The sequence below is a fragment of the Epinephelus fuscoguttatus genome, linkage group LG10 (genome assembly GCF_011397635.1).
Source record: "Epinephelus fuscoguttatus linkage group LG10, E.fuscoguttatus.final_Chr_v1".
Lineage (NCBI taxonomy): Eukaryota > Metazoa > Chordata > Actinopteri > Perciformes > Serranidae > Epinephelus > Epinephelus fuscoguttatus.
Window position 1 is genome coordinate 44,248,922 of NC_064761.1, and position 15,678 is coordinate 44,264,599.

The 15,678-nt window shown below is 42.1% G+C and overlaps 1 protein-coding gene across 3 annotated transcripts in view; it reads left to right on the plus strand.

Moving 5' to 3' along the window:
• The window catches only part of patj (PATJ crumbs cell polarity complex component), a 202,933-nt gene that overhangs the window by 4,219 nt on the left and 183,036 nt on the right, over positions 1–15,678 (plus strand). For all 3 annotated transcript variants that reach the window (XM_049588236.1, XM_049588238.1, XM_049588237.1), the window contains exons 4-7: positions 5,856–6,068; positions 6,164–6,303; positions 7,158–7,353; positions 15,430–15,558. In XM_049588236.1, coding sequence (XP_049444193.1) covers positions 5,856–6,068; positions 6,164–6,303; positions 7,158–7,353; positions 15,430–15,558 — 678 coding nt within the window. The remainder of the gene's footprint in view (positions 1–5,855; positions 6,069–6,163; positions 6,304–7,157; positions 7,354–15,429; positions 15,559–15,678) is intronic.

Here is a 15,678-nt window from a genome sequence, read left to right on the forward strand (position 1 = left end):
TCGATCTTTTAATAACCCCATTAATCTTGCCGTTAGTAAACGGGCCACGACGCTAAATTATTAACGACCATAGCATTAAGAAGCTCCGACGTTACCTGTTCTTTTATCTGTAACTGTTTGCTCACTGTTTTTATATTTTGGTGTAAGTTATTATCGTGCTGCAGCAGCCGCTCCTCCTGCTGTCTGAGCGTCAGGGCTGCTGCGACTCTTTTACGCACCAACACGGAGTTGAGATGTGGCGGAGGAGACAGTGAGGTGAAGATGCCGTAAAACCTCCACAAGGAAAAAGCCAATACTTTATCAATACAGCTGATCAGCAACATGGAAACATGTAGAAAATATTTCAGTCTGCTCTGTCCACAGTCTCTCATCCACCACCGCTGACATCACGTTATAAACAAGCACAGAGGCTTTACAGCTGACAGCAAGCTGTTACTAACAAGCTGAAACAACAACACCTGTTTATGTCTGACGGTTCAGCTCAGTTTGTCTTGTATGTTAAAACTCACCTGTGGTCATGTGACCTGCAGGGGGAGGAGCAGAGAGGACAGGAGGACTGATACTGACTGATGTCTTTATTCTGTCTAAACTTCACTCAGTATTGTGATGTCAGGAATATGATTTACTATTTATCATTTTACATTTGTTTCCAGTGAGATGTTAAGTTGACTTTGCTGTTTTAGTGCTTCTGTTGCTGCTGTGAATTTATTCTTTAAAAATAATTCCTTGTACATGTTGTAGTATGAGTTCTCTGAGAATCTCTTTCACATTTGAGCAGAAATAGGTGTTATAACTGAAATATCACCAGTCGAATCAATGTCGAATCTGAAATTGAATTGAATTCACTCAGGAAATGAGTGGTGATACCCAGCCCTGGGTCAGATACTGAAATGATGACACTCATCTTGAAACTGTGCTGACTGTATAGATCTTCTGTGTGTGAAGCATCCATGTTTTCACTGACATGGATGGAGACTGTCAGAGACACTGGACTGGTGGGCGGAGTCATACAACCACAGGGTGGACTGGTGGGCGGAGTCATACAACCACAGGGTGGACTGGTGGGCGGAGTCAAACAACCACAGGGCGGTGATTTTGGTTTTTAAGTAGCCGTTTGTTTAAGTTGCTGTAGTGTTTCAGGTTCAGGTTGTTGTTATAGATCTGTTTTATTCTGTTCCATCAGCAGCTGTGTCTCCTCTGCTGCTCACACACTGTGCTTTATGTTAGTGTGGAATAAGCAGCTGTGTCGACAGGGTAAAGTCGCAGCAGCTCTGCAGACTAATGAATGTTTCCCATCTGATGTGACATGTGTAACTCCGCCCAGGCGTTGACAGCCTATCAGGTATCAGAACACTGCCGCCTCCTGTCCAACAGGGTGACCTGTCAGTGGGGCTGAGCGGGGACATTGAATCCCCCTCTGCATCCCCATCTGTATTCAGCTCCAGCTCGGACTGACGTGGAGCCTTTACAATAAACAATCTGCAGGCCAAATTAAGATAATGGCAATAACCGACGCTGGGCTTCATATTCTAAGTGCTGCGAAGGTCAGAGCTGAGTCTATGAAAGCGTCGGGTGGAAGCCGGTTGAGGGTATATGAAGCAGGGAGTTCTCTCTCTTTCTTTATTTATTTTCCCTCCCTCCCCCCTGGCTCTCTGCGGATCTATCAAGCTTTAATATCTAGTGTCTTGGTTTGAGTAACGGCCTTGTCGAGGCGGTATTGATGAAATGGCTCGGGATCCTGCTCCGTCAGCCCGGCCTAAATAAGCCGCAGACTGATAAGTTTCCACAATGTGAGTGTAAAGGTCATTAATACATTACCTGTTCAGAGAGAGGGAGCCTGCAGAGGAATCTATTGATTTTCTTTTTCTCCTCTCTCCTCCCCACTTACCCCCCGGCCTTGCCGCCTCATTTTTATTTTTTTATTTTTTTTTTACTCCATGTCTTTCTCTTTTGTCGACAACGTCCTTGCATATAGAGTGTCTCTGTCCCTTTACTGTCCGTCTGTCTCTGTTCTCTCTGTCTTTCTGGCTTCATCAGTGTTGCCTTGTTGTTTTTGTGTTTGGTGGTTAAAGATCGGCGGCACGGTGGAACAGTGGTTAGCACTGTCGCCTCACAGCAAGACGGTTCCTGGTTCGATCCCAGGATCCCACAGGGGGAGCCCTTCTGTGTGGAGTCTGCATGTTCTCCCTGTGTCAGCGTGGGTTTCCTCCAGGTGCTCCAGCTTCCTCCCACAGTCCAAAGACATGCAGGTTAATTGGTGACACTAAATTGTCCGTAGCTGTGAATGGTTTTCTGTCTCTATCCCCCAAGAGGATGAGCGGTTACAGAAAATGAATGAACTTGAGATCCATATGTTCAGGAGCTTTTTACCAGGAGCTGAATTATCCTCTCCAAAACAAACAGACCAGGGGTCTCATTAATAAAGCAATATGTAGAATCCAAAATAAAAATGTACGTGTGGACAAAAGCCAAAATAGGCATGCACAAAACATATTACATACTCTGAATATTACAATATTATATCACAGTTTCTACAGTCTTCCACCTCACCATCTGCATCACCAATTTCCTGTCTCCACAATGATCGTAAGCATGAGTCAAAGTTTCCTCCATCAAGTCTGTTTTCATTGATCACACTTTTTGCGTGGGAAGTGACATATGCTTCTTTAAGGCCTCGTTTTGTGCGTGTGCAACAGGGCTGCCCCCCAACAGTCGACCAGAAAGGTCGTTAGTCTGCAAGATTTCATTGGTTGCTTAGTTGCAGGGGAAAAAAACACACACACAAAACAAGCAAACATGAAACTCCATCAGGAGCTGCGCCTTGACAAAATAAATCCAAACCTATATGACTGGACCATGTGTGACTTTACTTTGAAAGGACAGACACAGGAAGTGACCACGCTCAGCAGTCAGACAGGAGTCAGGTTAATCTCCAGGGCTGGTACCTGCGGTTATTCCACAGGCTAGTTAATAACATGTCGGGCAGGAAATCCAAAGTGTGGGATCATTTTGAGAAGGTGAAGGACGAACCCAAGGTGATATGTAAACTCATCTTCATTGGTCGACTACAAACATGACGTATCATGTGAAACATGGAAGTAGCTACATGCCCATTAGCCCACAGCGTCATTAACAGGCGGCTCGCTCAGTGTGTGACGTGCACTTGGAGATAAAATATAGGCCTATATTAATGAAGGTTCATTAGTACGGTTTGTATTTCTCTGTAATGTAGCACAGTGTTAACAATGTTACTGATACTATTCTTTCTCACACCTTCAACTCAAACCACCAAAATATATCATTTCATCATTACATTCATATCAGAAACATGCAGGAGACTAGTCCACTGATGGACCCTGATGAGGACTGTCGGTCCACTGATGGACCCTGATGAGGACTGTTGGTCCACTGGGAACAGTCTTAGTCGGGGGCAATGCTTTTAAATAGACCCCAGGTGATTTAAACCGGTGGAAACACTGAATAAAGCAGGTTTACATCAAAAAATCAGTGTTTATATTCTAAAGAAAACATACATATTATATTATATTTCTGCCAACATATCCCCCTAAATCCTACACACTGGAGCTTTAAATTGATTTTTATAAATATTAGGAATTAAGTCTTTAAATAGTCTTGATTTTGAATTTGTGAGACCACAAACATTTTATCTAATTTGATTTATCCGTCTTTTTATTTCTCTTTGTTAAAATGAGTCGAGATCTTCTGTGTGACGGTCCACACCTCTGATGTTACAAAGCTTAAAACCTCCCACTAAATTTAATCGTCTTTTTACTTTCCTTTGAAACAACGCAGGATTTAGTTGCCAACATTGCTTTTCTGTTTTATTGGTTGTAGTTGGGGCTCTTTTTATGGCTCTGCACCAGCGATAGTCGTGGCTGGAGGCATTATGTTTTTCAGGTTGTCCGTCTGTACTTCCGTCCGTCCATCCCATGCTTGTGAACATGATATCTCAAGAATGCCTCAAGCGAATTTCTTCAAATTTGGCAAAAATGTCCACTTGGATTTGAGGGTGAATTGATCAGATTTTGGTGGTCATAGGTGAAAGGTCAAGGTCACTGTGATCTTATCTTTCTGAACATGATATCTCCAGTACCTTGAGGGACTTATAATTTGGCACAAGTGAGAAAAAAATGTTAACAACTTAAAAACTATTGGGAAAAGGTAGTTTTTTGCAACCCTAGAATTAAGATAAAAATATTCACAAACGAAAAAGCACTTCTGGTTGCTGATAAGTAGTGTATAACTTTTGATTTAACACTAAAAATTAAAACCCTTGGTGCGCTGCAGAGCAAGCAGACAGATGCGCGACTCAGAGCAACATGTGCCACTGACACCAGACTCAGAGCAATTTTATTTTATCATTATTTTGAGTCACATTGTTGAAAGAATTTAATCGTCTGTGTTCAAGCAGGATAACAGATCTCCATTCAGTGCACGTCGGGCTTTCTATTTCCTTGTCGGAGATGTTTTCTTTTTTAATTACATGATAGCTATTCTCCCTTAACTCACCAGTAAAGAATACCTTTGTCCATTTCAAATAACCCGTGGCAATAATAATATCCCTGTTCTCTGATTTACTGTGAAACTTTTTTAGGCAATTCATGCAACAATCAGACCAGATGACTTCTTTACTCGGCCTAATGGAGCCGGCCTTTATTTGTCAACCAACCAAAAACAATCAATTAATTAAAAACACAAACTGGAACATGAAATCTTATATGCCTAACAGACATTGCTTCTCGTTCTTTGAGTTTACATATGGCTAAAGGGGGAAAAAAAAACAACCGCAAAGGGAAGGCATGATTAGTGTTGCGTTCAAGGTCCCCCAAAAAAATGGGAGAAAAAAAAGGCTGAATATTTGTTTTTGTTTTTTTTGTTTGTTTTTTTCCCCACAATCGAATCCCGTGCCATCGAACGAAGCTTCGAAGCTTCGAACTTTTTGGGTCAGCCCTAAATCCCTTATTTCAGCAAGTTGGTCTTGAATAGCTGATGTTGAGCTGTAGAGCTGTGTTACTTGTTATGACCTAAGGTGTATTTTAATAAACCTGCCTTTGGTTTAATTTATTCTTTCAAGCTTTATTCCTTCTCAACTTACCTGAGTTCTGTTGTATGTTTGTGCTCCATAGATTTAATTGCAAACTACAACTGTTTGGTAAGTTAAAGATGTGTTGCTGCTAACGACAGCTTGAAGCGACGATGAGGTCTTAAGGTTTTTTTGGAAGGTCCTAAAAAAGTCTTAAAAAGGTATTGAAATTAACCTCAGGATTCCTGCACATACCCTGAATTAGATAATTCTTATTTAAAAGGGCTGCAGCATTGACCTATTTTGGCTGAGAAACACCTGATAGAAATATTATTTAATGCATTTATTAAAAGATAAAAAGTTCACCAGAACCTGAGCAGCGTTCACACCTTTTTGGAAACCAGGAAGTGAGACAGAAGTCCTTGTGATGTAGCTAACCCCTTGTATACCTGATCAAATGATGTTTTTTGTAGAAATCTGACGGAGTTGACAAAAATCTGGGACATTTTGTACAAACATTTATTTTAAAACAAATTTTGACACCGATCTTATCAGTACAGATAAGAAAAAATAAAAGCAGATTAAAATATAATATTAATCATTCATATAAATCCCTTAGAAATAATGTGTCTCACCAGAAACGTGATTAGTTCCTTGATAACTTATAACTTTAAGGTTTCTTTTTTCTGTTTGTTTTTTGGATAGGATTCCTGAAACAGGAAACTCCAAAAATCCAAAAAAGAAATCCTGATGTATGAACAGTAAGATTACCAGTATTAAATCTTCCTCCTCCTCCTCTTCCTCTCTGCAGCTGAGCAGTATGCCTCCTGATGCCTGCAGTGAGTTCAGTTTCTCCAGAAAGGGTCAGCTGATCATGAGCGCCGTTAATCCAGCCAGCAGCTCGGCTCCGCCCACCCTGTCCGCCTCCTCCTCCCTCCTTACCAATGGCTCATCTCATCCCGTCCATCAGACTCCACCCTCGCCTGACCTCCTCCTGCAGAAATGGATCCTCGCCGCTGCCAAGGTGGGTGGAGCTTCAGCACTCACCTGCACAGTATACATATATGAATATATTAAATCTGTATGTGTGTATGTGTGTGCGCGTGTGTGTGTGTGCAGGGCCGTCAGACGGAGCTGTGCCAGCTGACTCGGCCTCTGTCTGGAGGTCTGGGCTTCAGTGTGGTCGGTCTGAATCCAGCAGGAAGCAGCAGTCAGGGCGTCTTCGTCAAGCACATCCAGCCTGGAGGCATCGCACACAGGTTCACTGCTAACGCTTTAACTTCCCTGCAGTTAACATGAAGTCACACATACAGAAACTTTCAGATATTCTCTCCATGTTTTTGTCCATTTATCACAAATCTTTTGATCTCTGAAGATCCTTTAAAACATAGGATTTAGTTTCCTTACTTCTAGTTAGCCATTTTTTTCCTGACCAACTGGGGAAACAGCTCCCTGAAGACACTCTGCTATCTTCTTACAGTGTTCATCAGTTCTTTCAGAGTGCTCGGCAGCTGTTTAGAGGAGCCATGGCTGCTGGTTGTTGGGACAAGGTTTCAGGAGTCAGAGTATTTATAAAGCTTTGAAATTAGCATCACCTGGCCTTTCCTAACGATGACTGTGAATAAGCCAGAGCCCTAACAAGCTCATTAAGGGCTGAGACCCTGGGACAAGTTGTCTGAGAGCTCAAATGTCTTGGGGTGCCCAAACTGTTGCACGGAGCTTTCAGTTTTTTCACTCTAAAATTGTACGACACAAAAATTAGTCATCTTACTTGCAATGTGTAAAGGCATGTTTCATCTACAACATCATGCCTTTTGGAGATCAGTCCATTTTCTACTTAATTAACTATTCTGTATATAATGTACACATTTATCATAAATGTTTTAAAACACGACACAACATTGGTTTCAATCGACAGAACAATCAGCACAACAAGATCACAGTGTACATATTATTCTTTTAACAGCTGCAACATGGAAACTAATTACTAAGCTAACCAACCTGTGTAGCTGCTAATGCTAAAGTAAATATGAATCATATTGCTGACATGTCTGCAGTTTGGTCTGTATGATGTCATTGAGGAGTCCGGACTGATGTTGTGTTGCTGCTGCAGGGACGGGCGTCTCCAGGAGAGGGACCAGATCCTGGTGATAAATGGCTGCCCTCTGGAGCCGGGGATCAGTCAGCAGCAGGCCCTGACCCTCCTGCAGCAGCCTGGAGAGACGGTGGAGCTGGTGGTGGCCAGGGACCGCCCACTCAGTGCATCACCATCATCATCATCACAACCTGCCACCAGCGCCTTCAGCACGGTAAGAAAAGTCTGACCGACTGTGTCACCTCAGTACAACAAGTGTACAATCTCCAGATCTGTTAATAAGAGAAACAACTGGTTAAGTTAGTAAAAGATTTAATTGTTTTCTGTCTGTAAAGAGACACTTCGCTCACTCGGCTGTGCTCGCAGCAGATTCTTTAATCTGCAAGAAGGAAAGCTGCAGTATAAGTCCAGATGGGAGCTGCACGTCTGATACTAAAGTTTTATTGTTGGTTGTTGGAGAGAAACGGGAAAACACGCTGATATCGTGGAATAAAAGTAATTTCCTAATCTTTAGCATCCAGTTTAGGGTAAAAAAAAAAAAAAAAAAAGTAAATATTAAGAATCTGATCCAGAAAGTTAAAGTGTCAGAGTCAGTAAACTCCCTGCTGCACAATTAAAATGAGCGTTACTCAGTTCATGTTGGGCTGTAAAACTGTGTGTCAGCTTTTCTCAGTTTGGAACAAAACGTGGAAGAACTTCAATTTGCTCAACGTTTGAGGACTAAGTATGAAATTATTTTTAAGGTTTGATCCTAACTGAAACATCTTTATCCTACACACACACACACACACACACACACACACACACACACACAGAAGCTTGGCTGTCACTCCAAACAAGCATTGCAGAGCGAGCGTCAATCATGAGTGGAGGTCACTTTGAGGCCACGCCTCTGTATCACTGTGGGACCTCCTGTTTTATGACGAGCTGCGAGTCTGCTGACATTGACTTGGATGATTTTTATGACCTTTTTAAAGCCTATAGGAAATCGAGTTAGTGCTCCACTTGCAGCATCGCTCCTGACAATATGTATTTAAGTCTGTGAGGAGGTGCGATCAATGAATGTCGACATGACGGGCGAGTCAAAGAAAACTGGCTGCGAGGTGGGAGAGAGGGGGTTTAGAGGAGGTGCAGAGATGGAGACAAATGGGGAAGTGACGCACTTGTAAACCTCTGTCCACCATGATCTGAATCTGAGCCGAAGCTGCGTCATCAGTCCACTTCTCTACTCTCTGTTCACCTGTGACTGCACTCCCACACACAGCTCCAACGCCATAGTTGTGTCTGCAGTCAACATGACCATAGCAGATGTGACATCAAACGATGAAACAGCGTACAGGGATGAGGTCCAGTCGCTGTCTCCATGGTGCTAGGACAAAGATCGCAACACAAAAAAACTCCAAAAGAAATCATCATCAACTTCAGGAAAAACAAAAAAACAAATCACGCTGGACTCAGCGGGGAGGAGGTGGAGCTAGAGGCCAGTTTAAGTTCACATATCTGAGGGTCTGACCTGGAGCTTGAACACCTCCCGTCTGGTCAAGAAGGCCCAGCAGTGCCTGTTATTGCTATCGCCCCTGAGGCACAACAGACTCCCCAAAAAAACTTCTACCGCTGTTGAGAGTGTCCTGACGTGCTGCTGTACGGTCTGGTACTCTAGCTGTACTGCTGCAGATAGGACGGCCTTGCAATGGATCATTAAGACAGCTCAGTGGATCGTCGGCTCCGCACTTCCAAACGTGAGAGACATTCACTTGAGCTGTCTTTACAAAGGGGCCTCTAGCATCTGGAGACCCCTCACATCCTGGACTTCACCTGTTTTACACCCTCGCCTCAGGCAGACTGAGAATCGTACGCACACATGAACCAACAGACTGAAAAACAGTTTTTCCCTCAGTGGGCTGTTGAACCCACAACCCCAGGCTCTGAGATAACATAAATCTTGTGCCTTCTGCTTCAGGCTCATTTATTCTCGTTGTAAATGTCACTGCCCTCATTCTTCCGTGCTTCCTTTACGATGTCGTAGATACAACCAGTAGATGGCACCAGAGGGCGGAGTCAAACGTTTATGACTATTGCAAAAGTGGCGACGGTGGAGCAGGTTGCAATATTGTACCTTTTAACGGAAGCAGCGTTATAGACGGCGTTGATCTGTACCGCCAAATAACATTGCATAGCATTATGTGGAAGGAGAATTCTTTTCACGATATTCCTGATTCGTTACTAGCTCCGTTATTTAACTGTCATCGTTGACGCCTACACTTGTATCTCACTTGCACTACGCTACGCTGCCTCCGTGATCTTAGGTGGTTCTGCTCCGTTGCATGCGCATCCGTAAGCTCTCAGGACACATGCACAAATACAGACAAAATGAATGCAGGGTACAGACAGAGGGCTCCGTCCGTCTTCATTTCCGTATCTGATGTTGAGCATAAATGAGCCCTTAGACGTTGTGAATTTACAGCTCACGGTAACTTCATACGTCACAGTCTCTGCCTTTTGTTTGAGATCTGGTGTCTGCAAAAAACTTTTCATTAGCATGATTAGCCCGTGTAAGCTCAGAGGGCTAACTGGCCTTGTTTGCTACAATATGTGAACGTCGCCGTCATCCTGAACGCCCCGCTGAACTCAGTACAAAGTCTCAAACTCTTTATAGAATAGGAATATAATAGGAACAAATAGTTGAGTATTTGTATTAAACAGCTACATCTGGTTTGACGGACAGAGTTCTGAGTCGGGTGCTGTTCCAGTGTCCAGAGTTTGACAACTAAAATATTGCTTTATTTGACTTGTTGTCAAGGTTAATGCTGATTAATCACTTTCTAACTGATTTGTTATTAAAATTAATTATGTTGTTTGTTTTTTTTATGGCCAAAAGCAGAAAAGGATACCATAATACAAATTACATGTGAGCAAAACATTTAAATGCACTTAAAAAGTTTCTTACCACCAATCAAACCTGTACTTTTGTCCGCCATGTTTCTGTGTATAGCTCATCAAAGTCGGTAAGTGGAGAACCACAACTTTCACAGTCTGTCCGAGTTCTGACTCGAGGGGGCGTTCACGTGAATTATTTACAGTCTGGAACTATTTTTTTTTTTTTTTTTTTTTTTTTACAATTTTTTCTGACACCACATGAATGCACTTAATGCCATGTTGTAACGCCAAAAAAATATTCAAATTGATTTTAATGCGACAGTTTACAATCAAAACAATTCAGCTAGGGAATAAACACAAGCAAAAACAGCATTTCATGGGAAATAAAGAGAAGATTCAGGATGATTCTTCTCCTCAGAAGACCTGCAGTAGGTGTCGTTTATACAGATCGGACAGATGAAGCACCGCCACTGTGGAGGGAGCTCAGTTAGAGACAAAGTTAATGTGCGTATGCCTGAGTTAGTGGACAGAAAACATAACAGGACATGAAAATGTTTGAGAACTTTGACATTTAAATAACCAAAAGAAAAGTCTTCAGTAAGACAAACGATGTGGTGACAAACCGGAGCAGGTCTGGACTGTTAATGTGAGCTGAGGATCACAGGTTAGCCCGAGCCGTAATGATTCTGCCCCGCTCTATTGTCGGGTCATTATCACACAGAATTACACTGCCCCTCTTGTTTGTTACCCTCCTCCTCCTCCTCCTCCTCCTCCTCCTCCTGGCTCATTGGATCCAGGCCACGTCCTGCATACCAGGCCTCCGATCATCCCGCTTTTGTTTTATTCATGTCCTGTTTCTATCGAGGTCACGTTTAATGGAGCCGCGGGCATAAAAACACAACTCTGGCTGGGATTTTATTGCTGTTCTCCTGGCCTGGCTAACTATCCGTCTCCCAAAGCCAAGACTCCTCTGCTGGGCAGATTCAGGCGGCTCTGACCCGCCGTGACAGCTGATGTGTCGGACCTCTCAGCTCCTCTCTCTGATGCTGACAGGAAACTGGTCACTGTAAAGCTGCTCATAAAGACGGGTATAAATCAGCGAGTCAGATATGATTTTACAGCTTTTGTCTATTTAGTGAATATTTTCCTTCCATCGATTAGGACAGTGTGTCAGCGAATGCACTTTTTATTTTTATTTATGGCTCTCCTAAAACTGACAAAAAGCAGGAAGAGCAGAGATAAAAGGTAACAGATTGTGTGATTAAAGAAACCTGAAGGGGCCTTTAAAAGTGCCTCAGCTCCGAGGAAATCAACTGAAGAACAACTGGAGAAAGTTTATAAACTGCTCTCAGTCAACGGCCCGCCTTCTGTCAATCAAAGGTTCTGTCACTCATGAAAACAGACAGCTCCCGACTCTCCCAGCATGCACCTCTGCTTAGTGCTGAAAGCTGAGACAATCTTGACCTTGTTCTGGGGTTTATTTTGCCTCTGCAGCGGCATCAGCTGAGGCCAGACGCATCATGCTTTCAGGTGCTCCGTCCATCCATCTGTACATTTGATTCTCGTGAATGTGATATCTCAAGAACACCTTGAGACAACTTCCTAAAATTCGGCACAAATGTTCACTTGGACTCAACAATGAACTTACTAGATTTTGGTGGTCATAGGTCAAAGGTCAAGGTCATCGTAACCATTGGTCTCATTCTTGTGAACACAATATCCACAGAACACTAAGAGGGAACGAAGTACAAACATCTACTTGGCATTAACAACAAACTGATTTGAACAATTTTGTGGTCAAGGTCACTGTGCTGTTGCATCTCAAGAAGGCCTTGAGGGAACTTCCTCAGATTTGGCACAAATATTCACTTGTACTTAGCTGATTAGATTTTTGTGGTCAAAGGTCAAGGTCAGTGTGTCCTCATCTTTCTCATTGTTGTGAGCACAATAATTACAGACAACCTAAAGGAAAGTTCTTAAAATTTGGCACAAACGTTCACTTGAACTTAACAATGAACGGATTTGAATTTTGTGGAAACTGTGCTGATTGTATAGATCTTCTGTGTGTGAAGCATCCATGTTTTCACTGACTGACTGGAGACTATCAGAGACACTGGACTGGTGGGCGGAGTCATACAACAGCAGGGCAGTGATTCTAGTTTGGAATTGGGGTAGTTAAAGCGTGCAGGTACTAAACTGACCTGCCTGCAGTCCACACCTGTCTCCCACTGAACAGGTGTGAGACAGGTGTTGTCTCACCCCGACTTGTAACTTGTAAATCAAGCAAGAATGGGAAAGAATTTCACTTTCAGAACTTCAGCAGTTATTGATCTCAGTTCCCAAACGCTTACTGAGTGTTGTTAAAAGAAAAGGTGACATCACACAGTGGTAAACATGCTGCGGTCCCAACGTTATCGTAACATGTTGCAGCATCAAACTCAACATGAGTGTATATTTACCAGAAACAAAGTTCATCAGTTTGAACTGCATTCAGTTAAATACATGTCAGGTAGGATTTACTAATCATTGCATTCTGTTTTTATTTACAATTCACACTGCATCTCATTTTTTTGGAATCAGAATTGTAAAACTCCCGTCGTCTGAGCCTTAATGACTTAATGCAGCTCCGATTTACCGGTCCAAACAGTTCAGCATAAATCAACACGGAGAAATGTAATTGTAAACACAAATGTTGTTTCCACTTTTGTCGGTGCAGACCTAAAAGAAATCCAGCACCTTTACCTGACTAAAGAACCTGCAGTAACAGATCCCCTCTGTGAGAAGACTGAACTTCTGTTGGAGAGAAAAGCATCCAGCACATTGACTGTGATCCAACTTTATCAGGCAAACAGCCTCCTCCAGCGTCCTGGGATCAGCTGAGGAGGAGTGTTGTTTCATTAGACAGAGGAAGACCTCCTGTATCAGATCAGAGCTGTAATAAGAGACCGTGTGTGAGAGCAGGTATCTGCTGCAGCCTCTCATTGATCAGCAGCTGGTATCAGAGAGGAGGAAATGCTCTCAGCTGGTAATTACCTGCTGAGGTTCCGTTTAACGACCTCTCACCTCAGGACAGATAGCCGGCCAGCAGCTCTACGAGGCTGCTGCTCAGCCACCAGGAGGAAACGCATCAAAATAACTCAAAGGAATCTGTTTTAAATGATCCTGGTGTGTTCTGCTTAAAGAAACAATGGGATCAAATCGTTTTGCCTTCAGCTGAACTGAAATAGAATACTTCAAATTAAATTCATTTTGATTCCTGAAATGCAGCTTGTTAACTTTCATCAGGTTGATTTTTGAGGTTTGGATTTGAATGTCAAACAGATGGACACATTAACATCTTAAAACCAACAGCTGCAATTTACAAACCAGTCAGAAAAACAGAGATTTTAATTCCTTTCTAGCACTGAACTCAAATGTCTGGTCTCATGTTCGGTTTTTAAAAAAGCAAAAAATAAAAATAAAGAAATGCTTGATCAAAATAAAACAGAAAAAAATTGACAGCGTTTGACCTTTTGTAGTGAGGTACTCTGGGTACGTAACACTTTTTATTGTTCACTTTTACTGAACTCTCAGTTCATACGACCAAAAGGATGAAGCTCAATTCCAAGTCACATGACACAGCATCGCAAATGATGACAAAAACTATAAAACAAAAAACATTTATTTGAATATCCTATTAAAGAAAATCTGTAATTTTATGAGTATTCAATTTTTTTTACAACAGGAAACGGCAAATGTTCGTTCAGTTTTACAGCAACCATATCCACTGTTCGGTACATAGAGCCTTGCAAGCAGCACACAGCAACAAAACTCTCTAAAGCAATACTGATTCTAATCATTTTGGCACATACAGACACACAGAGCAGCACTAACATGTGAAAACAGTCTGGTCTTTTAAAATAAATAATAATAAATATTTTTTTCCTGTTGTCGAGAAATATTTGGAACAAACAGGTGAGCCACTGAGAGCCAATCAGGAGAATTCTTTGCAAGAATCTACAAATAAACTGCCAACCACAAGACAAATGTTCATTGGTTTCAGTATTATTTTTTATGACACTTCAAATAAAAAACAAACAAACAAAACATCTAGGAATTAATTGCAAGTTTAAAACTACAGCAGCCCAAAACATCTCCATTAGAGGAAACGTGCTGCAGCATGCCAATTTAAAAATGCACTTGAACATAGAAAACAAATACAACCACAGAAACATGCTGCAGAAAACTGAAACAAGTACCAAAGCAGAAAAATGCTGCATGTTCAGTCAACACAACAAAAGTTCTCCAGGCCTCCAGGGGGAGCTGCGTAAATCTGTTACTCTTTTATAATATTGTAACAGTCAAAAGCTAAATGTGAAAAAGCATACGCACCTTTTTTTTTTTATGTCGTCTTTTTATTATTATTTATTTTAACATTGTACTTATTATTTTTATTATTTTATTCTTCATAAAACACTTTTCTGGCCATGTTTTAACGTCATATCTCAGGAACAGAAGGGGAGACATTTGGTCAGAGTAGGGCTGGGTTAGAATAATCGATTCATCCGATTCAGATTGATCTTCATTTGAATGACCTGATATCGATTCATAAAGTCCAAGATCGATCTTTTAACATTCACTTCTTCCCACAGATGTGTGAAGCTTTAACCCCGTTAATCTTGCCGTTAGTAAACGGGCCACGACGCTAAATTATTAACGACCATAGCATTAAGAAGCTCCGACGTTACCTGTTCTTTTATCTGTAACTGTTTGCTCACTGTTTTTATATTTTGGTGTAAGTTATTATCGTGCTGCAGCAGCCGCTCCTCCTGCTGTCTGAGCGTCAGGGCTGCTGCGACTCTTTTACGCACCAACACGGAGTTGAGATGTGGCGGAGGAGACAGTGAGGTGAAGATGCCGTAAAACCTCCACAAGGAAAAAGCCAATACTTTATCAATACAGCTGATCAGCAACATGGAAACATGTAGAAAATATTTCAGTCTGCTCTGTCCGCAGTCTCTCATCCACCACCGCTGACATCACGTTATAAACAAGCACAGAGGCTTTACAGCTGACAGCAAGCTGTTACTCACTCCATGTTTTCACAGACATGGATGGAGACTGTCTAGTTTTATTTTGTAGCACATTTCCATTGTTGTATTTGTTTTGAACGTTGGTGTGTTTCTCCTAATGGAAATGTTTTGGGCTGTTGTAGCACGTTTACTTATGTTGACCAGCGTATAAATCTCATTCAGAATGTTATTAATGTACGACTTAGTTGTTTTTTTTTCTCCCAATCACCCCAAAAACTAACTTCCTCTTCTCCGAATATGTAGTTGGGATCCTCATGAGTTCCTTTTCTCAGTAATACTTAGAGACATGTATTAGTCCCACCGGTTAATGAATGTCTTTGTCCTCTGTCTTTATGCTTAAGGATCAGTGGGGTCACGTGGAGGAGATCGAGCTGGTGAACGACGGATCTGGTTTGGGCTTCGGCATCGTGGGAGGGAGGACGTCCGGCGTGGTGGTCAGGACGCTCCTCCCAAACAGTGTGGCTGACAAGGTGAGTTCAGCTGATGTGTATTAGATCAGAATATCACAGGATATTACATCCAAACCTCAGTGTCGGGGGCATTATTAAACTACAGTAGGAGATTTTTGGTTGACTCTGGCCGATTGTTGA